This window comes from Notolepis coatsorum (genome assembly GCF_963971535.1).
Source record: "Notolepis coatsorum genome assembly, chromosome: 10".
Classification (NCBI taxonomy): Eukaryota; Metazoa; Chordata; class Actinopteri; order Aulopiformes; family Paralepididae; genus Notolepis; species Notolepis coatsorum.
Window position 1 is genome coordinate 46,609,760 of NC_140174.1, and position 27,627 is coordinate 46,637,386.

At 44.8% G+C, this 27,627-nt stretch overlaps 1 protein-coding gene across 1 annotated transcript in view; it reads left to right on the forward strand.

Moving 5' to 3' along the window:
* Positions 1-8,548: 8,548 nt before the first annotated feature.
* timp2a (TIMP metallopeptidase inhibitor 2a) overlaps positions 8,549-27,627 on the forward strand; it is a 41,496-nt gene continuing 22,417 nt past the window's right edge. Inside the window, exons 1-2 of the mRNA XM_084323602.1 lie at positions 8,549-8,949; positions 17,222-17,322. Coding sequence (XP_084179728.1) covers positions 8,820-8,949; positions 17,222-17,322 — 231 coding nt within the window. The 5' untranslated portion in view covers positions 8,549-8,819. The remainder of the gene's footprint in view (positions 8,950-17,221; positions 17,323-27,627) is intronic.

Genomic DNA, 27,627 nt, shown 5'->3' on the forward strand with positions numbered 1-27,627 from the left:
ATTAACAGATTGCAGAATGGGTACAATACAGTACAGCTCAATACACACAATTGTTAAGGGGATGCAGACCAGAGAAATACTTTTGTCTTGTTTACACCAGGGTCCCCCATTTTCAATTCATCATAACATAATTATATGACATACCGGTACATATAAGCCAACAAAACAAAACAAAATTACAAACATCTCAAAACAAACTGGTCAGACTACTGCTTGACCTTACTCCTAGAACCCACCTCACCCCTGCCCACTTTGACAACCTAGGATGGCTTAGAGTAGACGACAGAGTACAGCAACTTGCAATGGGCCTGGTCTACAAGATACACTACATGACCAAGGTACCCATGTACATGTCAAAATACTTCCCAAAGGTCAGTGAATACCACGATCACAACACCAGAGGGAGCTCCACAAATCATGTTAAACCCAGATTCGGCTCAAACAAGGGACTAAACACGTTTCGCAATTATGCCACATCAATGTGGAACGCCCTACCCAAAGCTGTAAAGGAATGTGAATCACTACCCACTTTCAAAACCACTCTCAAAGAACACCTACGGGAGACTGCAATTCGAAACTGCCCCCTGTAAATGTCCTAACCAACCCCCTCCAATGTACAGTAAATTACCTAGTATGGTTTTGTCATTATTCCAATGTACAGTTTTGCTTGTACAGTTGTACAGTGTTTCTCGTCCCCCCCCCCCCCCAACCCCTCTTATCCAATCCCCCCACCCAACCTCCTCCAATGTACAGTTTTTACATCAAATGTATATACTCTCTTTTCTGGACTCTTTGTATCACAAACAGTACTGTATTTGCAAATCTGGTATGTCATAAATGTATAGATGTCAGTACTGGACTGGTCAGATGAACTCAATGGTACACTGGTTGACGAAACATGGCTTGGTTTCAAAACCAAATTCTCAGCAATACTAAACGACATGGCCCCCCTAAGAACCACCAGGGTAAAAAATCGCGCTGAGCCGTGGATGCACTCCGAAATACTGGCCGCTATGAAAACCAGAGACAAAAAATGCTCTGAGTTTCGTAAAAGTCAGTCAAAGCTTACTAAAAGCACGAGCAGTGAACTCCAAGCCCACGTGACTGAACTCAAACTAGAAAGAAACAGACTAAGAAACGACGTAAACTCCATGATCAAAACTGCAAAAAAGAATTTCATCAATGACAAAACTGAGGAAAACAAAAACAAACCACGTGAACTTTGGAAATTACTCAATAATCAACTAGGATGCAGTAAAAAACTTAAAACCAGATTCTCAAACATAAACATAAAAACGGACAACACGCTCATCACAGACAAGCTGGATGTAGCCAATTACTTAAACATTTTCTTCACAAACATAGCCACAACACTGGTAAACAAACTACCCTCCCACTCAGGGCTTTATGGGGTAGAACACATAGTAGCTTACTACAAAAACCTAGGGGTCCGCAAGGACGACTTCAAGCTGGAAATGGTAACAACAGATGAGGTACTCAATAAACTGAGCGCCCTCCAACCTAACAAGGCCACTGGCCATGACAACATCCCCTCCAAATTCCTCAGAGACTCAGCAGCCGCCATCACACCAATCATCACACACATAATAAACCTCTCCATAAAACAGGGACACGTCCCCAAGGACTTCAAAATTGCGAGGGTGACCCCTCTGCACAAAAAGGGCAGCAAATTAGACCCAGGCAACTACCGCCCTGTTTCTATTCTCACCTCCATCTCGAAAGTCATGGAAAAAATAGTCTACGAACAGGTCGAAAAGTACCTAGCGGAAAAAAATCTAATCTACGAATTCCAATCTGGCTTCAGAACATCCCACTCCACTGACACATGCCTTCTCTATTTGAATGACCACATCAAACAAGAGGTGGACGCAGGCAAATACTGCGGCATGGTCATGCTGGACCTACAAAAGGCCTTTGACACGGTCAATCACTCCATTCTGATTGACAAGCTAAAAGCAATTGGTTTTGATAGTCTATCAGTGAGCTGGATGCAATCCTACCTTGAGGGGAGGGAACAGATGGTGGAGGTAAACGGTACCCTATCCCCCCCCCTCACAGTGAGCTGTGGTGTTCCACAAGGAAGCATACTAGGACCGCTACTGTTCCTAATTTATGCAAATGACATGTCGTCAGCTTGTGACTGCAACTTGTTCCTGTTTGCGGACGACTCAGCCCTGCTGGTCTCTGACAAGAACAAGTTACAGGTTGAAAAAACCCTCAGCTCGGAACTAGGCAGAATCTGCATATGGCTCGCTGATAACAAACTATCATTACACATGGGCAAAACAGAGTCCATTCTCTTCGGTTCAAATAACAAACTCAGCAAGACCGACGGCTTCTCAGTTACAGTGGGTGACAATATTGTCACAAGGAAAGATGAAATTACCTACCTGGGTTCCATCCTAGAGGCTAATCTCTCCTGTGACAAAATGGCATCCAATGTAATAAAAAAAGTCAACCAACGAACTCGATTCTTGTACCGGATCTCCTCTCTGGTAAACAAGAACACCCTGAAGACTCTGGCAGGAGCACTCATTCAGGGGTACTACGACTATGCTTGCACCTCATGGTACCAAAGCACCTCAAAGGCGCTAAAAACAAAATTACAAACATCTCAAAACAAACTGGTCAGACTACTGCTTGACCTTACTCCTAGAACCCACCTCACCCCTGCCCACTTTGACAACCTAGGATGGCTTAGAGTAGACGACAGAGTACAGCAACTTGCAATGGGCCTGGTCTACAAGATACACTACACGACCAAGGTACCCATGTACATGTCAAAATACTTCCCAAAGGTCAGTGAATACCACGATCACAACACCAGAGGGAGCTCCACAAATCATGTTAAACCCAGATTCGGCTCAAATAAGGGACTAAACACGTTTCGCAATTATGCCACATCAATGTGGAACGCCCTACCCAAAGCTGTAAAGGAATGTGGATCACTACCCACTTTCAAAACCTCTCTCAAGGGACACCTACGGGAGACTGCAATTCAACACTGGCCCCTGTAAATATCCTAACCCAACCCCCTCCAATGTACAGTCATTTACCTAGTATGGTTTTGTCAATAGTTCAATGTACAATTGTGTTTGTTTGTACAGTGTCTCCTCCCCCCCCCCCCCCTCAATGTACAGTGTTACTTGTTTATACAGTGTGCCCCCCGCCCCCCCCCCAACCACCTCCAATGTAAATTACCCAGTATGGTTGTCAATATCCCAATGTACCCAACCCCCCCCACCCAACCTCCTCCAATGTACAGTTTCTACGTCAAATGTATATACTCCCTTTTCTTGACTCCTTCTGTATCACAAACAGTACTGTATTTGCAAATCTGGTATGTCATAAATGTATAGATGTAGCAGTACTGACTATCTGTATGTCATGTATGTCATATATGTCTATATGAATTGAAAATGGGGGACCCTGATGGAAACAAGACAAACGTCTTTCTCAGGTCTGCATCCCCTTAACAATTGTATGTATTGAGCCGTACTGTATTGTACCCATTCTGCAATCTGTTAAATAAAGTTTTCATTCATTCATTCATACTGTCTATCTGTATGATATGTCCTCCTGATTAATTGAAAATGGGGGACCCTGATGTAAACAAGACGAAAGTCTTTCTCTGGTCTGCATTCCCTTAACAATTGTGTGTATTGAGCTGTAGGCCTACTATATTGTACCCATTCTGCAATCTGTTAATAAAGTTTTCAATCAATCAATAAAACACATGACATACAGATAGACGGATACAATCAACAATCGTGTCCGTGTCTATATTACTGCCCAGCAGACGTACGATAATTTTTAACAGTTTTAATAAAAAATAAAAATAATAATCTGATTCAGAATACTGGCCTACAGAGCAGGGAGCCAGTGACGCTAGGAGTAGGGTCCAGCTATTGGACGCTAGCGCCCACCACTCCAATAGGGGGTATCTGCAGAGCCACAGAGCCAGGCTGGACGGCTTGGAGGCGGGGCTTCGTGGTCTGGACAAGTATTAGTGGTCTGGACAAGTATTTGCACTACTGCGCACCATTTTCAACGTCACTTTCGTCTCGTTTACATAGATCCCCCATTTTCAATTTACCTTCCCCCATTTTCAACTTAACTTTCGTCTCGTTTACATAGGTACATAGACAGTAATGTTACATCTAGACATTTATGACATACCAGATCTAGTAATATGACATACCAGATCTAGTAATAATAGAGTAAACTTGTACATAGACAGTAATGTTACATCTAGACATTTATGACATACCAGATCTAGTAATAGAGTAAACTTAACTTTCGTCTCAGTAACAATGTTCATAAAGTGTACATCTAGACATTTATGACATACCAGATCTAGTAATAGAGTAAACTTAACTTTCGTCTCAGTAACAATGTTCATAAAGTGTTGAGTGCTACAGTGTAGGTTAGTTTATTAGGACAAGTGCATGACAGTAAGGTTAGTTAGGGTTAGATTTTTTTTATTTAGATAATGGTTGAAGTAGTGAGTCTTTAGTCGACGGCAAAAGATTGGACGGGTTTCGGCTGTCCTAACTGGGGTGGGTAGTTCATTCCACCATTGTGGGGCAAGGACTAAGAATAGGCGACTTCTCTTTGATGACCCGACTTCTCTTTGATGACCCTCCCGGAGCTTGGATAGGAGTAGGAATAAACTGTACATATACAGCACTGTTTGAACCTGGCACACAACATACTTCACATGTCATTTTTCTTTTTGTGGAGACGAAGATGATGAGTACCGGTCTTCTCCTCAGACATATAAAATCAGTTTTTCAATACAAGTACGACTCAAGACACAGAACATTAGTATGCAAAATAAAAAATTAACACAGATTTTGAGTGTGAATGAAAACTTTATTTCAACAAGATTGCAGAATGGGTACAATACAGTACGGCTCAATACACACAATTGTTAAGGGGATGCAGACCAGAGAAAGAAGTTTTGTCTTGTCTTCTCGTACTGAAAACGTGACTGTTAGCACAGAGACGGCTGCAGTTACACACAGGGCCATTTTCGTTTCGTTCTCAGGGTCAGTTTCGCTTTTCAGAACGCAACGTAATGGCAGGCAAGTTAGGCCCAGTCCACACGAGCGCTGGATTTAATATAACCATGATTGTATGTGCGCAGTTGCACTGTTCGGCCACACACAACCGGGGATTTGCTACACTGCAACCCCGGTCTTTGAAAACCGGAGTCCAGGGTGAAGTTTTGCGGTTTTGTGTGGGCATAGCAACCAAGGTTCCCAGTGTTTACAGCAGAGCTGTCGCAATTATTTCCCATGTTCACGGCAGACAAACAATAGCAAGTTAGCAACCGAGCGTGGGGTAGAGAGATTAGTGTCTCGTTTACATCAGGGTCATATCGACCCTGTACCCGTTGCTCTTGAAGGGTTCATCTATTAGACAAGTACAGTACAATTTAGTAAAGATAGCAGTCCTATACACCATGCACTTGCAAGTTTATATTTAGTAAAAATAACAGTCCTACTACACCATGTACTTGCACGTTTATATTTAGTAAAGATAGCAGTCCTATACACCATGCACTTGCAAGTTTATATTTAGTAAAGATAGCAGTCCTATACACCATGCATGAATGAATGAATGAATGAATGAATGAATGAATGAATGAATGAAAACTTTATTTAACAGATTGCAGAATGGGTACAATACAGTACGGCTCAATACATACAATTGTTAAGGGGATGCAGACCTGAGAAAGACGTTTGTCTTGTTTCCATCAGGGTCCCCCATTTTCAATTCATATAGACATATATGACATACATGACATACAGATAGTCAGTACTGCTACATCTATACATTTATGACATACCAGATTTGCAAATACAGTACTGTTTGTGATACAGAAGGAGTCAAGAAAAGGGAGTATATACATTTGACGTAGAAACTGTACATTGGAGGTTGGGTGGGGGGGGTTGGGTACATTGGGATATTGACAACCATACTGGGTAATTTACATTGGAGGTGGTTGGGGGGGGGGGGGGGCGGGGGGCACACTGTATAAACAAGTAACACTGTACATTGAGGGGGGGGGGGAGGAGACACTGTACAAACAAACACAATTGTACATTGAACTATTGACAAAACCATACTAGGTAAATGACTGTACATTGGAGGGGGTTGGAATGATTGGGTTAGGATATTTACAGGGGCCAGTGTTGAATTGCAGTCTCCCGTAGGTGTCCCTTGAGAGAGGTTTTGAAAGTGGGTAGTGATCCACATTCCTTTACAGCTTTGGGTAGGGCGTTCCACATTGATGTGGCATAATTGCGAAACGTGTTTAGTCCCTTATTTGAGCCGAATCTGGGTTTGACATGATTTGTGGAGCTCCCTCTGGTGTTGTGATCGTGGTATTCACTGACCTTTGGGAAGTATTTTGACATGTACATGGGTACCTTGGTCGTGTAGTGTATCTTGTAGACCAGGCCCATTGCAAGTTGTTGTACTCTGTCGTCTACTCTAAGCCATCCTAGGTTGTCGAAGTGGGCAGGGGTGAGGTGGGTTCTAGGAGTAAGGTCAAGCAGTAGTCTGACCAGTTTGTTTTGAGATGTTTGTAATTTTGTTTTTAGCGCCTTTGAGGTGCTTTGGTACCATGAGGTGCAAGCATAGTCGTAGTACCCCTGAATGAGTGCTCCTGCCAGAGTCTTCAGGGTGTTCTTGTTTACCAGAGAGGAGATCCGGTACAAGAATCGAGTTCGTTGGTTGACTTTTTTTATTACATTGGATGCCATTTTGTCACAGGAGAGATTAGCCTCTAGGATGGACCCCAGGTAGGTAATTTCATCTTTCCTTGTGACAATATTGTCACCCACTGTAACTGAGAAGCCGTCGGTCTTGCTGAGTTTGTTATTTGAACCGAAGAGAATGGACTCTGTTTTGCCCATGTGTAATGATAGTTTGTTATCAGCGAGCCATATGCAGATTCTGCCTAGTTCCGAGCTGAGGGTTTTTTCAACCTGTAACTTGTTCTTGTCAGAGACCAGCAGGGCTGAGTCGTCCGCAAACAGGAACAAGTTGCAGTCACAAGCTGACGACATGTCATTTGCATAAATTAGGAACAGTAGCGGTCCTAGTATGCTTCCTTGTGGAACACCACAGCTCACTGTGAGGGGGGGGGATAGGGTACCGTTTACCTCCACCATCTGTTCCCTCCCCTCAAGGTAGGATTGCATCCAGCTCACTGATAGACTATCAAAACCAATTGCTTTTAGCTTGTCAATCAGAATGGAGTGATTGACCGTGTCAAAGGCCTTTTGTAGGTCCAGCATGACCATGCCGCAGTATTTGCCTGCGTCCACCTCTTGTTTGATGTGGTCATTCAAATAGAGAAGGCATGTGTCAGTGGAGTGGGATGTTCTGAAGCCAGATTGGAATTCGTAGATTAGATTTTTTTCCGCTAGGTACTTTTCGACCTGTTCGTAGACTATTTTTTCCATGACTTTCGAGATGGAGGTGAGAATAGAAACAGGGCGGTAGTTGCCTGGGTCTAATTTGCTGCCCTTTTTGTGCAGAGGGGTCACCCTCGCAATTTTGAAGTCCTTGGGGACGTGTCCCTGTTTTATGGAGAGGTTTATTATGTGTGTGATGATTGGTGTGATGGCGGCTGCTGAGTCTCTGAGGAATTTGGAGGGGATGTTGTCATGGCCAGTGGCCTTGTTAGGTTGGAGGGCGCTCAGTTTATTGAGTACCTCATCTGTTGTTACCATTTCCAGCTTGAAGTCGTCCTTGCGGACCCCTAGGTTTTTGTAGAAAGCTACTATGTGTTCTACCCCATAAAGCCCTGAGTGGGAGGGTAGTTTGTTTACCAGTGTTGTGGCTATGTTTGTGAAGAATGCACTTGCAAGTTTATATTTAGTAAAGATAGCAGTCCTATACACCATGCACTTGCAAGTTTATATTTAGTAAAGATAGCAGTCCTACTACACCATGTACTTGCACGTTTATATTTAGTAAAGATAGCAGAGAGAGCAGAGAGAGAAAGAGAGAGCCAGTTAGCTAATTAAATTCGATTGCACAGGTGGTCTGTGGTGGCCTTGATAAGCAAACCTAATGATGTCCAAAATAGCGAAATAGGTACTTACATTTTTACTGAAAGACATCTTGTTCTGCCGGCGCAGTGCGCGCACACCACACTGTGAAAGAGTTCTTCTTCTTCTTCTTCTTGTTGTGATGTGAGAAAGAGTTAGGAAAAAATTGACTCTTTATACTCTCACTGCTCCAGTCCACACGCATGCGCATACACATTGCGCACTCCAACACATAGCGAGAGAGCCCCCCCCCCCCCCCCCCTCATCCGCAATACTTGTCCAGACCACTAATACTTGTCCAGACCACGAAGCCCCGCCTCCAACCCGTCCAGCCTGGCTCTGCGGCTCTGCAGATACCCCCTACTCCACCTCTGGCCACGCTGACGACGAGGGGAGGAGTCGAACGAACAGCTTTATAAAAACGCCTTGATCCGAGAAACAAAAACACTCCCAAAAGAACACTGACACCGGGGGAAATACGGACGGTAACGTTAACGACTGGCCGCAATAATTCGTTCCAGCAGCTGATTTCGCATTGTCTAACGTAAGCTAGTCAAATTATCCAGCTGATCCCTACACGGGTTTGTCCAGCATCCGTTATTGTTGTTAATAATAACGTGTTATTACCAGGTCTAGCGGTAAACGGGAAGACCTCTCATTGGATCTAGACCGCAACGCTCTGCGCAGCACACAGGCGACAGTAATAGAAAATACCTCTTTGGGGGGGAAATGCCGTTTTCTGTGAACGGCATCCTCTGCACGCTTGCGGTGTTGATCCTGTGGCGGGCGGAGGATCTCACGGAAGCATGCAGCTGTGCGCCCGTACACCCGCAACAGGCGTTCTGCAACGCGGACGTAGGTGAGTATTGCCTACCGCGCAGCACGGATTGTTGTTGTTTACCTATTGCATGTTGCTTTAGGGCTCCTAGATGACATGCAAGTACAGTGTGTGGGGTGTTCGCCAGTTACTGATCCATTGATAGACCTGATACTGATTATGCTACAAGCCATTAACAACCGTCTGACGGGTGCGTAATGGGTCATTTGCAAGGCCATAGACATAGTCCTCGGGTTTGCGGTCATAAACGTATTGATGTCTCCTCCAGACTTTGTATTCCGTGGCCTATGACGTTTTCGCATCCTAGGGCATTGGAAAGCTTGAGTAACATTCTTGATGGTCAAGTCTTACAGCCAGGGACACACACAACCACCCCATTCACGAACATACTGTCAGCTGCCCATTATACAGAAATATAAGCCATCATAATGTGAAAAGTGACTCCAATTTTTTTGTTTAACTGTGGGGGTGGTGGTAAGAATTTAGCACAATCCTACATTATGTAGGGGAATCCGACCCATCATAATCATCTATCATCTTGATCACCTATGTTCAGTTGTTGGTTGAAGTTAGGAAGCTAGTTCAAGCCTAAACCTGGCTTTTGATAAGGCTAACTTATAATTGTAGAATTGTAACAGATCTGGCTGCTTGTTACATAGGAATTAACTATCCCTTACAAAAAAGTATCATGGTAGTTTGATGGTGTTTTCAAATGTATGGTACCTTATTTTGTACTTAAATAATACCATGGTATAGGCCTATTCCAAAAAAGAAATATGATATTAATGGTAAATGGCATACCACAATACCTTTTTGTAAGGGATAGTTTGTGACTCAAATATAATTGTTTTAATATAATATTTGGTGTGGTGGTTGACAGCCTTACTGTGGTAGTCCACCACAGTAGAATAATCTGCTTTCTCTGCTTGCAGGCAGAAAGTGAGTTTACCTTAGGGGTTATTAGCTTTAGCGTCCAACTGCTCTGGGACTAGGATGGTTATTAGCTTTAGCGTCCAACTGTTCTGGGACTAGGAGAGTTATTATTAGTTTTTGTGTCAATGCTCTGGGACTAGGAGGGATAATTATTAGCTTTAGCATCCAACTGCTCTGGGACTAGGGGGCTTATTAGCTTTAGCATCCAACTGTTCTGGGACTAGGAGTGTTATTAACTTTAGCGTCCAACTGCTCTGGTACTAGGAGGGTTATTAGTTTTAGCGTCCAGCTGCTCTGGGACTAGGATGGTTATTAGTTTTAGCGTCCAGCTGCTCTGGGACTAGGAGGGTTATTAGTTTTAGCGTCCAACTGCTCTGGGACTAGGAGGGTTATTAGTTTTAGCGTCCAGCTGCTCTGGGACTAGGAGGGTTATTAGTTTTAGCGTCCAACTGCTCTGGGACTAGGAGGGTTATTAGTTTTAGCGTCCAACTGCTCTGGGACTAGGAGTGTTGCTACTAGGAGGGGGGATGAGAGAGACGACTGCGAGGAGAGATGGGAAGAAGAGAATGACATGGGGAGAGAGGGAGGGAGAGCAAGATGGGAACAAATGGTATAGCGGATGGCTGAGGGGGGGGGGTGGAATGGGGGATTGAATCTCAACCACAGTCTGTCGCACCAGCAGCCTTCCTTTATTTCCATCCCTCCCCTCGTTCTCTTTTTGAGGGCTGGTGTTGGGAGGAATTGCAGGAATGCTGCTGGGGTTTTCCCGCTACGGTCCTGTGTATTGCTGGGACTCGCACACAAACACACACACACACACACACACACACACACACACACAGCCCTGCCTACTACTGCTTTGGCTGACCAATTTCAAACATGAACACGTGCATGCTTGCACACACACACACACACACACACACACACACACACACACACACACACACACACACACACACACACACCGTCCTGCATAGGCAACATTAGGCCTACTGCTTCGACTAAGTTCAAACATGAATACATGTGTGTACACACACACACAGGGCCATCTGGCTGTCAGTCTAGGGTGTGCTCTAATGGAAAAAGCTATAAAAGTCAAGGACCACTCTAAAATATGCATGGTTGGTATCCATGAGAATGGTTCATAAAAGTTCCTAGAGCAACTCTTTTTGGGCTTCAGAGCATCTCTTTCTCTCTCTCCATCACCGCACGCAGAAATGTATCTGCATAATTTCTCATTTCTGCTGACAGCTTTATTTTCAGGTGTGACTCAGCCTCAGCACTGGCCAGTCCACGAGAGACAGGATGTGTGGAGAGGAGAGCTGTATTTGCGTGCGGTTCTCTCATGTTGATTTAAAGGGTGTGTGTGTGCGAGTCCAAAGGGGAAGGATGCTTATTTTAAAGCTTGTGTATGCCGCTGGACGGTCAACACAGTATCCCTATGTGGGGGAGAGGGGACATTCTGGATGACATTTTCACCTCTAGCTTAGGTTAGGGTGGGGCGTGAGGTCTTCAGTAAGTTTAAAGATGCTGTAAGTGGTATTTATTTTGTTAAAAAAAGTGTTAAATAGCTCTACATTCAGACAGCCATCACTGATATAGATTGTCTGGTCAGTAACATGGGTCTCCCAGTCCCTCCACTCTGCAGTAAACATAAAATACATTTTCTGTTATCCAGTTCCCACTTCATCCAATCAGGAGAGAGAACCCTAGATATTTTTTTTTACTTATTTCAAGAAATCTTGCCAAGCTAAATTAGCTGGCAGATAATTTTACTTGTTTCAAGCACATATTTGTTTTTATTTCTTTTTGTCATACCATTTTTGCAGTGTGGAGTTCTCTCTCCTGATTGGATAAAGTGAGATCAGAATACCAGAAAATATATTTTCTGTTTACTGCAGAGCGAAGGGACTGGGAGACCCATGTTACTGACCAAAACACTCTATCAGTGATGGCTGTCGAAATGTACAAAGAACATACCACTTACAGCACATTTTAAGGTAAGAGTTAGGTTTATAAATGTTTATAAACAACTTCCCCAGGGGGTGAAATGGCACGGAAATAGGGAGTCCTGATGTTCATACTTTGATCCAGAATGTCCCAACTCCCAAGCAACACCCCCCCCCCCCTTACGTGGTTTCTGCCGTGCCCTCGGGCAGAAACCTTGCCTTGAGATCCAAACCCCATAGGAATGCCCAGCATCTGCTCAGAGAAACACAGTGATGGACACAGAGCCTGGAGGAGGTAAAGGAAGGACAGCAGATGGGAGAGAAGAAGAGAGGTTACCAGTGGACCAGTGGAGAGAACAGAGGAAGAGAGTAGAGCTGCTTGTCTAGATTCCCTGAAGGGACACTTTACTCCGCTGCAACACAGTGAAAGTGTGTGTTTGTGTACTGTCAAATGCAATGTAGCCTAGTTTAGTCAAGATTCAATAGTTTATTACCGTTTCAATTAGACATTGATTGGACATGGAATGTGTCTTGGTGAGTGCACAGGTAAACGACAATCATACACATAACAGTACAGTATAATACTCATCAACATAGACATGGAGAGAATACACAAAGTGTATAAATTAAATACTCATAGGCAGACAGATACATAATAAAGTGTTTGGTGCATTTAAGGGTCTGGATTATGTTTCAGCATTTTAAAGAGGTCCCTATGGGACATGGTTCTCACAACAAGTGGATGCACTCAATAGAGTGTGTGCATGCGCACATGTGCACGTTTGTTTGTGTGTGACTGTGGATGCTACACTTGGACCATTGTTGTCAGGACACTTTGACCAATACAGAGTCAGTCACCTTCTGTTTTCCGTGCTAAATAGTGCTCTAGGTCAAACCACACGCCAGAAGAATGAGTCTATGTCATACACCCGTCTTTCTCTCTCTTGCACACAGATCCCCCTTTCCCACAGTCAGCTGCCCACAAAGGGAACTTCCCTGGCTGCCCAGCCAGACTGTCCTAAGGCTAGCTAGTGGAACACCCAAGTCACTCTGAGCACCACTGGACATGCTACAGGGATCTGACTAAAATGTGAAAAGACATCACAGAGACGTTTCCATATAAAAAAACGGGAGATTTGATTAAATGTACACAGGTGATCTGGGGGTGGGTGGTGGTGGTGGTCCTTAAAGGAAAACTCCAACATTTTGGGAAATTAGCTTATTTGCCATCTACCCTGGAGTTAGACAAGAAGATACATACCTTTTTTCTTCTCTGTGCAGTGTGCATGCAGTAGGAGTAGGAAGACGCGTACCGTTAGCCTAGCTTAGCGTCAGTCACTGGAAGTAGGTTCCTCCATTAGCCTAGTTCCCAACGTCTTCCTACTCCTACTGCATGCACAGAGAAGAACAAGGTATGCATCTTCTTGTCTAACTCCAGGGTTCCCAAAATGTTGGAGTGTTAAGATGGTACCTTTTTCTTCTCTGTGCATGCAGTAGGAGTAGGAAGAAGTGCACTGTTAGCCTAGCTTAGCGTCAGTCACTGGAAGTAGGTTCCTCCATTAGCCTAGTTCCCAACGTCTTCCTACTCCTACTACATGCACAGAGAAGAAAAAGGTATGTATTAGGGGTGGACGGTATAAACGGTATACGGTATAAACGGTATGAATTTGCTCTACGGTATGGATTTTGCCTATACCGTGTAACCGGTAGTGCAGCTCTAAAATAGCAATGACGTCATGTAACCACAGCGCGACTATTTCACTCGCATTTGCCCCTAAAAATAGATAGAATTAGTCATAGATAATAGATATGTGCTAACTGGAAAAAGTTATTTAGGAGGCTTCGCGCAGTGGGCGTGCCAGCCCCTCCCGCACGCATGTAAACACGGGTCTACTAGTAGTCTAGTGGGACGGGACGTCTCCCTGAGCTAACGTTAGCTTAGCTACCGTTACAAAATGACCCAGTCAACTATTCACTTTTAGTTTAATACATGATGAGGCATTGTCTAACCGAACGGTATCTAGTCGGCCAGCTACCGATAGCTCCTGACATCAACAAACGCTCCATCAAGTCTAGTAGAGAGTAGACGTGTATGATAGCTCCGTTAGCCGTTAGCTCACGTTAACGCAAGCTAGTTCACTGTTCAAAACGAAATGTCCCATTGAACTAAATAATTCACTGAGGCGTTGTATTAACGTTATATATCCGGCTAGCAGTAGCTACAGATAGCTCCTGATATCAATGTCTTATAACACTGATTCGATGCGTATTCGAGCTGAGGGCTTGCTGAGCACAGTTAAGTAACGTTATGCCAATAGGGTCCAGGTGCAGCTCCGGAGAATCCTGGCCGTAGCTCTGCTCGAGGCTACTCGAGTATAGGTCCAGATGCAGCTCCTGAGAATCCTGGCCGTAGCTGGAGGCTACTAGAGTACACACAGACAGTGGAGCTTGTTGCGTGGTGGCGATGTCTCGCAGATAATACAAGTACAAGTCTAATTATATAATATATATATTTTATAAAAAAAAATTATATAAAATAAAAAAATTTTTTTTATCAAAAACGATGATACCGTGATATATACCGTTACCGTCTATGCTTCAGATTATACCGTGATATAAATTTTAGACCATACCGTCCACCCCTAGTATGTATCTTCTCGTCTAACTCCAGGGTAGATGGCAAATAAGCTAATTTCTCAAAATGTTGGAGTTTTCCTTTAAGGATAAACGGACTTGAGGCTCAGACGTTGGCCTACGGATGGCCAGGCTGCGAGGGGCTGAAGAAAACCGCCTAAAGAAAGTCGGGATGATTTTGGTGGCCACTGGGGAGTAGAATGGAGAGTCATGTGGTGGATTGAATGGAGGTAGTTAGGATGTGGTGTGGTGTGGTGTGCCTCTGTTCATATGGGGTTTTTCATGGAAAACGTTGTATAGTGCTACTGATATGCATGTATAAGTCATTAAGCATCGCAATAGTTTGGAGAGTAGGTAGAGGAACAGTTGAATATGGGTCAGCCAGTGGTTTGTGTGCGTGTGTATGGGGGGGGGGGGGGGGGGGGGGTTCTTAGTGGTCATGGCAGTACTGTGGGATCAATCTATAGCAAAACTATTTTTACAGTAGGCACAGTGGTAACTGTTTTCTGCTGGTTTCAACATGATGTTGTATACAAAAAAATACTGTTTAGATGGCAAAGGGTCCTCTGGTCTTTGCTATATTGCAGGGGGGAAGTATGAAAAAAAAATCCCCATAAAGCTATATATAGTGGGATAATCTCCCGTAATAGCCATCCATTCTGAATAAGGGTAATTTCCCTGAGTATTGTGTCCTGTTGCTGATTCTTAAGCTCATTAGTCTGCGGCTCGAGAACGAGGTCAGGAAATGAGAGCGGAAAACAGAGAGGAATGTAGGAGAGAGCCTCAGCCAGGTATACTGCTGTGTGTGTGTGTATATATGTATGTGTGTGTTTGTTTATGTGTATATGTATGTGTTTGTTTGTGTGTATACTCTGGCTGCTCTTGTATATTTGCTGAAGCATTGGAATGGAACAGAAAATGCATACGTTTGCTTCCGGGGAACAAGCTCTGGGTTGCTGTAAAACACTGACACATGCTTGTCTTGGACTTGGGAGGAGAGAGGGCGGGGGGGGGGGGGGTCTAGTGAGGGAAGGAGCAAGAGAGCGAGAGAGAGCAGTGAACCCTCATTTCTGTGTCTGTCCCACTCCCAACCCACAAAGTGAGCCCAAGGGTGTAAGAGCGATAGCAGTCATCCGTGTGTGTGTGTGTCTGTCCTCTCCTTCTGGTTATTTTTTGTGCATATTGCTCATATTTTCCATTCTGAATAAACGTCCTAAGCTTAACTATGGCTTTATGTAGTCACTCAAGCCATTTAAACAAACGCATGCGTGCTTGTGCACACATATATTTACACACACATGCACACACACACATACTGTAACACGCCACACCTGCCCTCGTTCATCATTTGAAGTCTTTCTCTTCACATTTCACTGGTGAAGGGGAGGCCAGGGTCATGTGCCTGCCTGCTCCGGACCAGCAGAGTGTCCCTTCCATTGACTGGCCTAGAGTCTGAAGCTGGGCTGGGTTTGGCTTTTCTGGCACATATACTGTTGTAGAGTAAACCTAAATGTTAGTCCTGGGCAATATATAGATATTTATCATCTAGATTCTATTGTCTATCTGTATTATCGTACCTTAAATTAGAAAAAGCTAAATAAGATAAGATATTCCTTTATTGATCCCCTTGGGGAAATGTGGGCGTCATAGCAGCACGGGGAGGGGGGAGGGGAGGTATGGGCAGGGTAATGGTAGAAATACATAAATATAGACAATACAATTAGATCTGAATATAAAAATATTAGAAGAATTTGATATTTTCTCACAATTTGATATTGTAGAACACTTTCCAACTCCGTCACCATGCAGTCCATTATGATCACATCAATTGGATTATCTAACGTGATTTCCCATACCCAATATGCAGATACCGTGTTGCATATTGTTTTGTTTGTTCATTTGTTTATTAGCAAACAATTGATCTTGACAATGTTCTTCTGAATATGTAAATAAATATTTATTTGTTCCATCATGTCGCCCAGCCCTACTGCATATGGTGAATAGACTCGGCAGCTGTTAAAGCTGTTTTGACTGCAGTTTGTTAGCAGGGGATGTGGTGGTTAGAAGAATTAAAAACAGAAGCTTGATACTCGAAGGAAATTAATGTGTGCGTTCTCTGTTTTGCATTCGTCGACTTTATGGGAATATGTCTTTGATTCTTAAGAGCGAGGATTTCAAATATTGTTTGTGTTGTCTTCTTCAGGGTCGGGTTCCATTAGCTGGCGGTTCCATTTTGGAGCCGGTTCCAAGTTAGTAAAATACCAGATTTGTTAAGCTCCAAGTCCAAAGAATCCTCTTATTAAGTCTGTTTTCCCTTCCCCTCAATCTCGACCCCAGCCCTTCAATATTAGGTAATTGACCTATTTCAAACCCTTCCTTGATCCTTGTGTGCCTTCGTCTGAAGCAACAGTTGTGATTGGAGGATCAAGAAAAGAGGGCATGTTTTGAGAGGGTCAATTTAGCAATGATTTTGTTACTTAGAATATTTTTGTACAACACAAGGAATACAAATTCTCTAAAAAAAGAAAAAATACAACCCCCCCCCCCCCCTAAAAAATAATGACATAAAAAGATTGTCTGAAGAGATTTCAATATGGAATATGGATACAATAAGACGATTTTGATACTGGATTCAGATTTGCTGCAAGTGCTTTCAAATCCTGACCCTAGTCTTCTTCGGACTTTACTTAGTTTTGTGTCGTTTTCTTTTTTCCATGTGTCTTTTTGAGGGTGAGTCTGAGAGTTGGTGACCCCTGATCTCTTTCTTTGCCCCACAGTGATCCGAGCGAAGGTTGTGGGACAGGGGGAGGTGGAGTCTGGGAATGATGTCTATGGAAACCCCATCAAGAGGATCCAGTATGACATCAAACAGATCAAGGTGAGATTGTACGGAGCAGTGCTATTTGAGTTGTCCCATACCTTTCCACAACAAACACAAAATGAATACCGGCTATCTACTAGGCTAGGCCAGGCCTTTTCAACTAGCGGGCCAGATACTGGGCTGTATCTGAACCTTCCTATGGCTCATAAGAGGCTGCCTGTAAATCTGGCCTGTTAAGTCTTTCACTACCACACTACCAAAGGGTTAACCCTTTCACCACGACAATACAGAAGGTTAACCCTTTCACTGCCACGTAACAAAGTGTAACCCTTTCACAACCACACTACAGAAGTGGTTAACCCTTTCACTTGATTGATTGAGAACTTTATTAACAGATTGCAGAATGGGTACAATACAGTACAGCTCAATACTAACAACTGCTAAGAGGATGTCTTGTTTACATTAGGGATGCACCGATCTGATATTGGTATTGGTATCGGCCGCAGATATCAGTAAAATAGCTGGATCGGGTATCGGTAAAAAAAATCCGATTTTCATTTAATTTTTTATAATAAATAAAATAAGAAATAACCATTCAGCACATTTATATCTATGTGTTAATTTGTTACATTTAGTTTCACTAAGTTAGGAAAGTAATGTATTTTTTTTGATCAATTTCTTTTTATTATTACTTACATGAAACAAGACAACACATTAATCACAATCACAATACACAGAACTTCACAGGAAAATAACAAAAACAATAATAATACAGAATATAACAATTTATAAATTATAAAGACAAAAAGAAAAGAAAACAGAGTTCAACCTTTTTAAATTCAAAATTCCAGGGGTACTATCTAATAGATGACCAAATAGCGAAGAACTAGCTAAATAGCTGCCCCCCAATAAAATCCCTAGTTAAATTCAAGACATCACAAAAGACAAGACAGACCAGACATTTCCTCCTCCCCCTCCCACGAGACCGCCGGACTCCCCCGAACAAGCACCCCAACCCCGCTCAGCCACACACGGCGGTCCTGACCTTCTCAGCTGCTGCGAACCATAGGTCAATCCCAGCCTGCCCCACCCCAATCACCCGCGCCGTGGATATCTCAAGATAAATCACATCCAACAGTGTTAGGGACCAGTTAATCACTGTGAGCTTCTCAGGCTCCTTCCATCTCATTGCTATTAGCTTCTTCGCTGCTGTGACGCCCGCTAGGACAACCCTTTTCAGTTGTACGGACGCGGGTAGTGTTGTTATATCGTTCAGGAGTAGCGTAACAGCTGTGAATGGGATAGTTAAGCCACACAGATCTGAAAGTTTGTCCGCTATTGACCTCCAGAAGCGGGCCACTGGTGGGCAATACATATGCATATAAGTGCCAGTGGCCTTTTGAGAGCACAAAGTGCACCGAGAGTCGGTTATCAGTCCCATAGCAAATAGCTTCCTAGGTGTAAGATAGGTCCTATGAATATAATTAAAATTAATTTGCTGGTGATTGGGGTTGCGGGAAGATAATGCCACATTTGCCCAAACATCATCCCAGTCAAACTCGGCGCCCTCAGTGCTGACCTTAGTTGAAGGTAAAGAAAGAAGGACTCGCCGGGAAGATCATAAAATTCTCTTAAGTCCTGAAACGCACGGAGGCCGTTCTTATCATAAATATCCTCCAGAGTATGAACCCCCCTCCTTTGCCATTGAGGAATATTAACCGGCTTGTGCCCAACAAGTAATTGCTGGTTATTAAAAATTGGAGAGTCCAGGTGCCATGGGCATTTAACCCCACACGACTTCTGTACATTACGCCACGTCTGGATCACGTGAGTTATGATCGGTCCATACCTCAGTCGGCATTTCGAAATAGGGACAGTGGAGTACACCACATCCTGCAATCTTAGCGGTGAGACCGCCGCCGCTTCTAAGGAGCGCCAAGATACAGCATCTACAGGGTCTAGCCAGCACATCAGAGGTCTCAGTGAAAAGGACCAGAAATAAAGCTTAAAATCAGGGATTGCGAGGCCCCCATCTTGTTTCCTACGTTGAGTAGTAGCTCTTTTGATTCTCGGGCGTTTGTTATTCCAGATAAACTTAGATACCATCGATTGTACCTTGCGCCAGTGGTCTATTGGAGGGGGCATGGGGAGCATTGAGCTAACAAATTTTATCCTAGGCAGGACGTTCATTTTGATTATGGAAGCTCGGGCTTGTAAGGAGTTAGGAAGGGACGACCATCTGTCTAGATCCTGGCGTATTTTATCATAAGTACCCGTGAAGTTGTACTTAGTAGTTTGACTCAGCGTGGGGAATATCTCTATACCTAAGTATTTAAAATGTTCCACTATGGGGATATCAGCTGGTAGTCGCACCGCCTTGGCCAGCTCATTAAGAGGTAGGCAGGCTGATTTGTTCCAGTTAATCTTAAAGCCTGACAATTTACCAAAGTCGTCGATTATTCCCAATAATTTTGTGGCCGACCGGGAAGGGTCATCCATAAAAATCAGTAGGTCATCCGCATAGAGAGCAATCTTGTGTGGTGTATTATTGATCATTATGGGGACGATGTCCTCCGATTGCCTAATAAATTGGGCCAATGGTTCGAGGGAAAGCGCAAATAGTCCTGGGCTCAGAGGACAACCCTGTCTAGAAGATCTGGAGACTGGGAAAAGTGTGGAACAGTTTTTGCCTGTCAGTATCATTGCAGACGGAGAGGCATACAGGACTTTAATCATATGAATAAAACTCTTCCCAAGACCCATGACCTCAAGTACCTTCCCTAGGTATGACCATTCTAGTCTGTCAAACGCCTTCATGGCATCCAAAGACAGAACTGTGGACGGAGCTGTATTGTCTTTACTGTTATCGACTACATGCAACAGCCTCCTAAGATTATCTGCAGCCAGGCGCCCCGGGATAAAACCAGTTTGATCGCAGTGTACCAATACCGTCATAAATCTCTGCAGGCGGCGGGCCAGCACCTTGGCAAACACTTTTAAATCGGCCCCGAGAAGACTCAAGGGCCTATAGCTACCACAATCATTGGGATCTTTGTCCTTCTTGAGAAGTAAAGAAATCAACGCCATGTTGATGGGGGGCGGAGCTAGGCGATTATGGAGTAGACGTGTTTCACGTGAGCTCCCTTCTACCGTGCGGAATATACGTTTTTCCCCATTAGTCTTTATTTTATTTTAATTTGTTTTTTGTCTGCTTGTTAAGTCGTCGAGTTTCAACTACTGTCGTCAACTTTTTTCGACTTTCTGCGATGTCGGTGGTGGAAACCAGATCCATGAGCGCTCCAGCCAGCAAACTACCACCGGGCCTGGCCGCACCATCGCCCGGTGTCGGGGAGATAAGCGAAGCTGTGCTCTCGGTCATGACCAAGCTCCATGCAGAATCTGAGACACGCTTCGCTGAAACACAAAGAAAAGTGCTGGCGGATTTTTGTGATAACCTTCATCGAGAGATATCAGAGGAAATAAGGTTGGCAGTCGTCCCGTTGATAGACAAGATGGAGTCGCTGCACGCTGTCTCCTCGGCTAATGCTATCGAACTAGCTGCGCTAACGACGGAGGCCTCATTACAGGGCAAGAAGATGGCGGATCTGGAGCTCTCCCTGCTGGCTAGGCAGGCCGAAGTTGCCAAACTACAGTCGGTAATTGTGGAAATACAGTCCCGGGAGAGACGCTACAACATCAGGATTGTTGGAGTACCGGAGGGCAGCGGGGAAGGCCGTCTCTCTGAGACCATGCCGGAATTGCTGCAAGAAATACTGGGGAATGACGTCCTCCCCTCCCGTATGTGAATCGGCCTACAGAGCGGGCAGGACCACTCCTGGAGTGAACAAGGAACCGAGGCCCATCATTGTCAAGCTGAACAGGCTACAGCAGAGAGAACTCATCATGCGGTCGGCTCGTACCAGAAGGGGTAATCTAAGGCTTGGCGATCACAAAGTGGCCATTTTCGAAGACTTTACGCCGGAGGTTCAAGCACAGAGAGGCGAATACAAAGTGGTCCTGTCCAAGCTATGGAAACTAGGCCTGAGGCCCACGCTATTCGCTCCCGTGTTGGATAAGGTTGATGGTCGGCGTTCATTTTGGTCGTTGGCTAAAGCGAAGGAATATCTCGAGGGGATAGCCGAGACTGTAGCTTGATATCTATGACGGGTGAGTGACTTGGCGATGTGGGCCTGAATACATTGATAGGGCCGACTATTCATGCTGTCATGCCTAGACATGCTAACTGTCCACTGCCCATCCAACTAGCGGGGCTTCCCAATGACTTCTGTTACTTGCTAATGCTGACCTCATGGTCGTACTTGTGTATCGCCTCTTTGGAAGCTAACGAGCTAGCTGAACAATGTACATAACAGACTCTAACGTGCTATCCGGATTCATCACTAGCTTACGCGCTAGCCTCGGGCTAGCTAGCGGGCTGCGTCTAACGTCTGCGCTGAGACATTCGAGACCCGTTAATATTTACGCACTTTGGTTGTTGTTGCTGTTTAAGTGTCATCGGTTCGCACAATTCAACGGTGATCGGGTCCTTAAATAACTTCTTGTATGCTTTTATTTTTATATCCAGGCTGTTTTGAGCTTTGGGCTCCGGTAGGAGAAGATCGGTTGAATATATATATAAACAATATATGATAACAGGTTGTGTCAGGTATTGCTTATTACCATCCCCGGGTTAATGAATGTGTTTAATTCTATTCTTACAAAGGTTATGTCATTCCAGCCGTTGTGCCTGATCAGAGGGGCACTTACAGGTGTGCACTTTGACCATAACCCCACTTTTTTCCCTTTCTTATTATTGTCGTTGTTTAAATGACATCTGTTTGCACAATTTACCTGTGATCCGATCCTGTGATCCGATCCTGCCTTAGACTATCTGCTGGTATGCTTTAATTTAATTTTGTTTTGAATTTTCCTTTATCCATTTGTGCTATAACATTGCAGACTCGGAAATAGATGGTTGCAGGGGTGATGTTGAGTTATTATATAATAAAGGCTATTTTTTTCCATTATGGTTATCTCATGTTAGGGCCAAGGCTCAGGTGGTTTTCGACCGATATCTTTATTGAATTTTATTTTTATTATTATTTGTGTTTATTGGACTAGTGGGGGTTTAATCAGGGGTTTATCTAGGGGGGGGTCGGAGTGGGGAGCGTCTTATTGGATCCATGACTCCAGTGGGAAATGATAGGAAGATGACCATCCTTAGTGGATGGGGCATAGGGAGGGGATTGGAGAGTGGGTATAGGAGGGCTTATAATAGGACGGGTGGGTTAGGGTTTAGAGTAGAAGGAGGGGGGGTTGTAACTGGGGTGGTATTTTTATGTGTTTTATGTACTGTTGTCTTATATGTGTGTAATTGTTCCTCCTCTGAACTCCTGGGATTGACCGTCTGGGCCCGCCTGGATCAGCGCCTCTGTACTCAGCCTGGCTGCACTGGTATGTTCTCTACGCATTTAGACAAACTCGACCATGGCTAAATTGAATATTTTAATTTGGAACGCAGGAGGTCTTAACGCCCCACACAAGCGTGCCAGTGTCCTTTGGTTATTGAAGAGAAGAAATATTGACATTGCTCTCCTTAGTGAGACGCATTTATTGGTGGGTGATGTGTCAAGGCTAGCAAATCGACAATATCACGTTATCTCCTCATCCTCAGCCGATGATAAGACGAAAGGAGTCGTCATAGTTACAAGACGTAACCTTGATATCAAAGTCCTGGATGTGTGGTGTTGTGCAAACGATGGAGTTCTTGCAATCTGCCTTTGACATTGTTCAGTCACATCTTACCCAGCTTAAGCTAGTATTAAATGCTGGCAAATCAAAGTTTATGCTCTTCTCAAATGGGAAGAGACTCCCAGCTGATCTTCCCACACTGGTTACTGCTGGAGGGACTGACATCGAAAGGGTTGCTTCCTACAAATATCTAGGCATTACAGTGGACGAGAACCTTACGTTTAAATCTCACATAGACAAACTTGTGTCAAAGCTGAAGCTTAAACTCGGCTTCTTTTTCAGAAACGGGTCCTGTTTTTCACTTAAAGTGAGAAGTCACCTGATCTCGACCACCGTAAGATTCTGATCAAACTGGCCAGTATCACGTCTTCGTCTGTTTGGCTCTCCATCCAATTCCTCTGCGTTGTGTACTTTTAATGGTCCTGACGTCTCCGATACTGGTAGATAAGATCCTTATCTCCCCCCCGTTAGTGCAATCCGTAAACCATAATACTTCCCCACCTCCGTAAGAATTCGACACTTCGACAACGTGAAATACCTTACAAGGAAAAGCGTGGTTTTATTTCTCTAAACAGAAACCTCAGCTCAGATGTTAACAGATTGTATTGTCCTTGAAGAGTATATTTCTAATGATCTTTCGGTGTGTTCATATTATCGTCCTTTTGCTGTTCAGTCCAATAGTGTTCAGGCCTGTTCGTTAGCCTAAGACCATCCTCGTGGTAGCCGAAGCTACTGGTGATGTGCCATTCTCCCCTCCCCCCCCTCTCTCTCAATGAGAGGAGAGAGTCTCTTCTGGTTTCTTCCCTCTTAGTCTCAGTCAGATTTTAGTCCTACTCGCTCTTGGTCAGATTCTCGTCTGCCTTACACCCGGAAACACCGTCCGACTTATAGATGTTCGTCGTCGCAACGACGGCCCCGCCTTCTGGTTGTCATGCGACGTGTTGTCATGACAACTGCATAACCTTTAACACTAATAAACTCACGTTTCATTAAGATGAACCTCTCTCCCTCCTGTCCTGGGAGACAGTACACTCTAATCTCAGATGTTCTTCTAAGGAATTCATAACAAAACCCTCGCTGACGCGGCCTGTGCCTGTGAAACCACTGGTTCCACCACCGTTCTATCACCGTCTCCTGCTTCCATGCACATTTCGATCTACCATTTTAGCTGTGGTCATCTCTCCCCAATCTATACATCACATACATTGAAAAAGCACCGTTTTCTCTCAATCCCCCCTTGATTCTTATCACCCCTCAGAATCATAAGACTACTTGGTTTTTCAATTAATTATACACAAAAATAGACTCATAACAATTAGGGCCCCGCCGTCTGCTGTTTTCCTTTGTTTTCCATTACCCGCATCACACCCAAACCAGAAAGGATAAACAACGGTCATGGAGGAGAGAGAGAGAGAGACAGAGAAAAACACAGATTGCAACTTTTCAAACGACACACCTAAACCCTTCGGCCCCCCTATTCGGTACCCCACGTCCAAATCAGAGCGCTCCCTTCCCTCTCTTACAGTACACCTCCCATCTTGGGCCGGTTCCGTCTTCTAGGGCAAGGGCCCCTTTCAGTGACGGCTCCTTTCCTGAGCTGGTCCCCCCTCCAGGGCGCGGTCCCCTAGGCAAAAATGTCCCCCCTGGTCTGCTACTGCTCAGTGTCTCTGGCTGTCCTCTCCACATCTGCTCCTCCACCGCCGCCGTCTCCTCTCTCTCGTCGCGGATGATCTGTGTACCAGGCTGCGGTGCCTGGCCCCTGCGGCTTCCTCCTCCTCCAGTCTGTCTCCTGGCCATCTCCATCGCTGTCGGTGTCATTCCCCCCTTGAAAGCAGAAACACAACACCGGCAGTCTTTCTGTACACTCGACTTCCCTTGTTTTGCTATTAGTCTACCACCTTCTCCACACCCATATCTAATCCTACAGGGCTGTTCCCTGTTTTGTTGTCTTCCGGCGTGACACCAGCAGCTAAACGATACCCACTCGGCGCTCTACGTTTGTCCCACGGTTGACCCCCAGCGCGCGCCAGTTCTTTCTGGTGACGTGTCCCCTCAAGACTCTGCCTATTTATTAGGTGTGAGAAGGCCCCACTGGAGATCGAACTCCCTCTTATTTCATAATTAAACTTATTTAATTAACCTGTATATCGATCTTATTATTATGATAATAACATACAACCGAGCATCGCTCTAACATACAACAGAGCAGGTTGGTTCCCTGCTCCTAACTCACATACGTACTCGTACTATCATCTAACATACAACAGAGCTGTCCGTCGCCCTATACCCTACGGGGCTGTCTACCGTCGCCCTGGAGCTGTCACCGTTGCTCTATACCCTACGGGGCTGTCTACCGTCGCCCTGGAGCTGTCACCGTCGCTCTATACCCTACGGGGCTGTCTACCATCGCCCTGGAGCTGTCACCGTCGCTCTATACCCTACGGGGCTGTCTACCATCGCCCTGGAGCTGTCACCGTCGCTCTATACCCTACGGGGCTGTCTACCGTCGCCCTGGAGCTGTCCCGTCGCTCTATATACCCTACGGGGCTGTCTACCGTCGCCCTGGAGCTGTCCCGTCGCTCTATATACCCTACGGGGCTGTCTACCGTCGCCCTGGAGCTGTCACGTCGCTCTATATACCACACTTTGAGTTCCTTTACAAAGTTCTCACATACACCACCGTGTATACACACAAGCAGTTGGTAATTTTGAACAAATTAAACTCCTTAATTAACTTAAACTCTACATATTCGCCTATGGGTAATGGAAACTCCCCAGCACTACCCCCCCCCTCCGCAATTAAACTCCTTAATTGAATTAAACTCTAAATATTCCCCTATGGGTAATGGAAACTCCCCAGCACTACCCCCCCCCCCCTCCGCCACTAGGTGGCGACCTACTCCTCCATTTGCCTGTATTAGTTGACGTGTCACTTCCTGGTTCTTTATCTGTTATCTCCTCGTGGTGCTCACGGCCATTTTGACTCGCTCATAATGGCTACTCTCTCAAACAAACAAACGCTGCCCTTCCTTCCACGGCCTAAAAACACAGCTGTTTTTCCTCTCTTTCCTATCCATTATCAGGGGACGCTTTCTCAGACTAATACTCTTGCCTGATCGGACATAATACACACTGGTACAATCTCCTTTCGACTTTCCTTCTGTTATGAAAACAGTCCCGCCATAACAATTTTTCGATCTGATTCAAGCGCCCCCCCCCCCCCCCCCCCCCCTTTCCTCATCTCGCATTTACCCTCGTCCTTAAACCAAAACTGTGCAGCCTGCCTCATTTGCTTTTCATTCTCTGTAGATAACACCCTCGATTTTCACCATGGCTCTCTGCTCATATTATTACAGCTGGCATTCTCTCTGTCGAACTAGAAATGTTTACGTTTACGGATTCACTATCTGTTCGTTTTTATTTGGCTTAAAATCAAAACAACCGTGTGCACAGTGAACTCACATTTTTGATCGGAGCGCTGTTTCCCCTACAGCGCTGGTTCGCCTCCTGACCGCTCGACTCGCCGCTCTCTCCCAGGGCTGGCTGGCCTTGCTTCGATCATGATTCTCCCACACATTGATGACTGTTGTCCACTGTCGCCCCATTATTGAAAAAGTCTTTATCCGTTGTTCTTATCTCTTGCTGTCATCAACAACCAACTGTTCCCGTTGTTTTAATCTCTTGCAAATCCGGGTCCCAACGGCATCAACTGTAAGATTCTGATCAAACTGGCCAGTATCACGTCTTCGTCTGTTTGGCTCTCCATCCAATTCCTCTGCGTTGTGTACTTTTAATGGTCCTGACGTCTCCGATACTGGTAGATAAGATCCTTATCTCCCCCCCGTTAGTGCAATCCGTAAACCATAATACTTCCCCACCTCCGTAAGAATTCGACACTTCGACAACGTGAAATACCTTACAAGGAAAAGTGTGGTTTTATTTCTCTAAACAGAAACCTCAGCTCAGATGTTAACAGATTGTATTGTCCTTGAAGAGTATATTTCTAATGATCTTTCGGTGTGTTCATATTATCGTCCTTTTGCTGTTCAGTCCAATAGTGTTCAGGCCTGTTCGTTAGCCTAAGACCATCCTCGTGGTAGCCGAAGCTACTGGTGATGTGCCATTCTCCCCCCCCCCCCCCTCTCTCTCAATGAGAGGAGAGAGTCTCTTCTGGTTTCTTCCCTCTTAGTCTCAGTCAGATTTTAGTCCTACTCGCTCTTGGTCAGATTCTCGTCTGCCTTACACCCGGAAACACCGTCCGACTTATAGATGTTCGTCGTCGCAACGACGGCCCCGCCTTCTGGTTGTCATGCGACGTGTTGTCATGACAACTGCATAACCTTTAACACTAATAAACTCACGTTTCATTAAGATGAACCTCTCTCCCTCCTGTCCTGGGAGACAGTACACTCTAATCTCAGATGTTCTTCTAAGGAATTCATAACAAAACCCTCGCTGACGCGGCCTGTGCCTGTGAAACCACTGGTTCCACCACCGTTCTATCACCGTCTCCTGCTTCCATGCACATTTCGATCTACCATTTTAGCTGTGGTCATCTCTCCCCAATCTATACATCACATACATTGAAAAAGCACCGTTTTCTCTCAACCT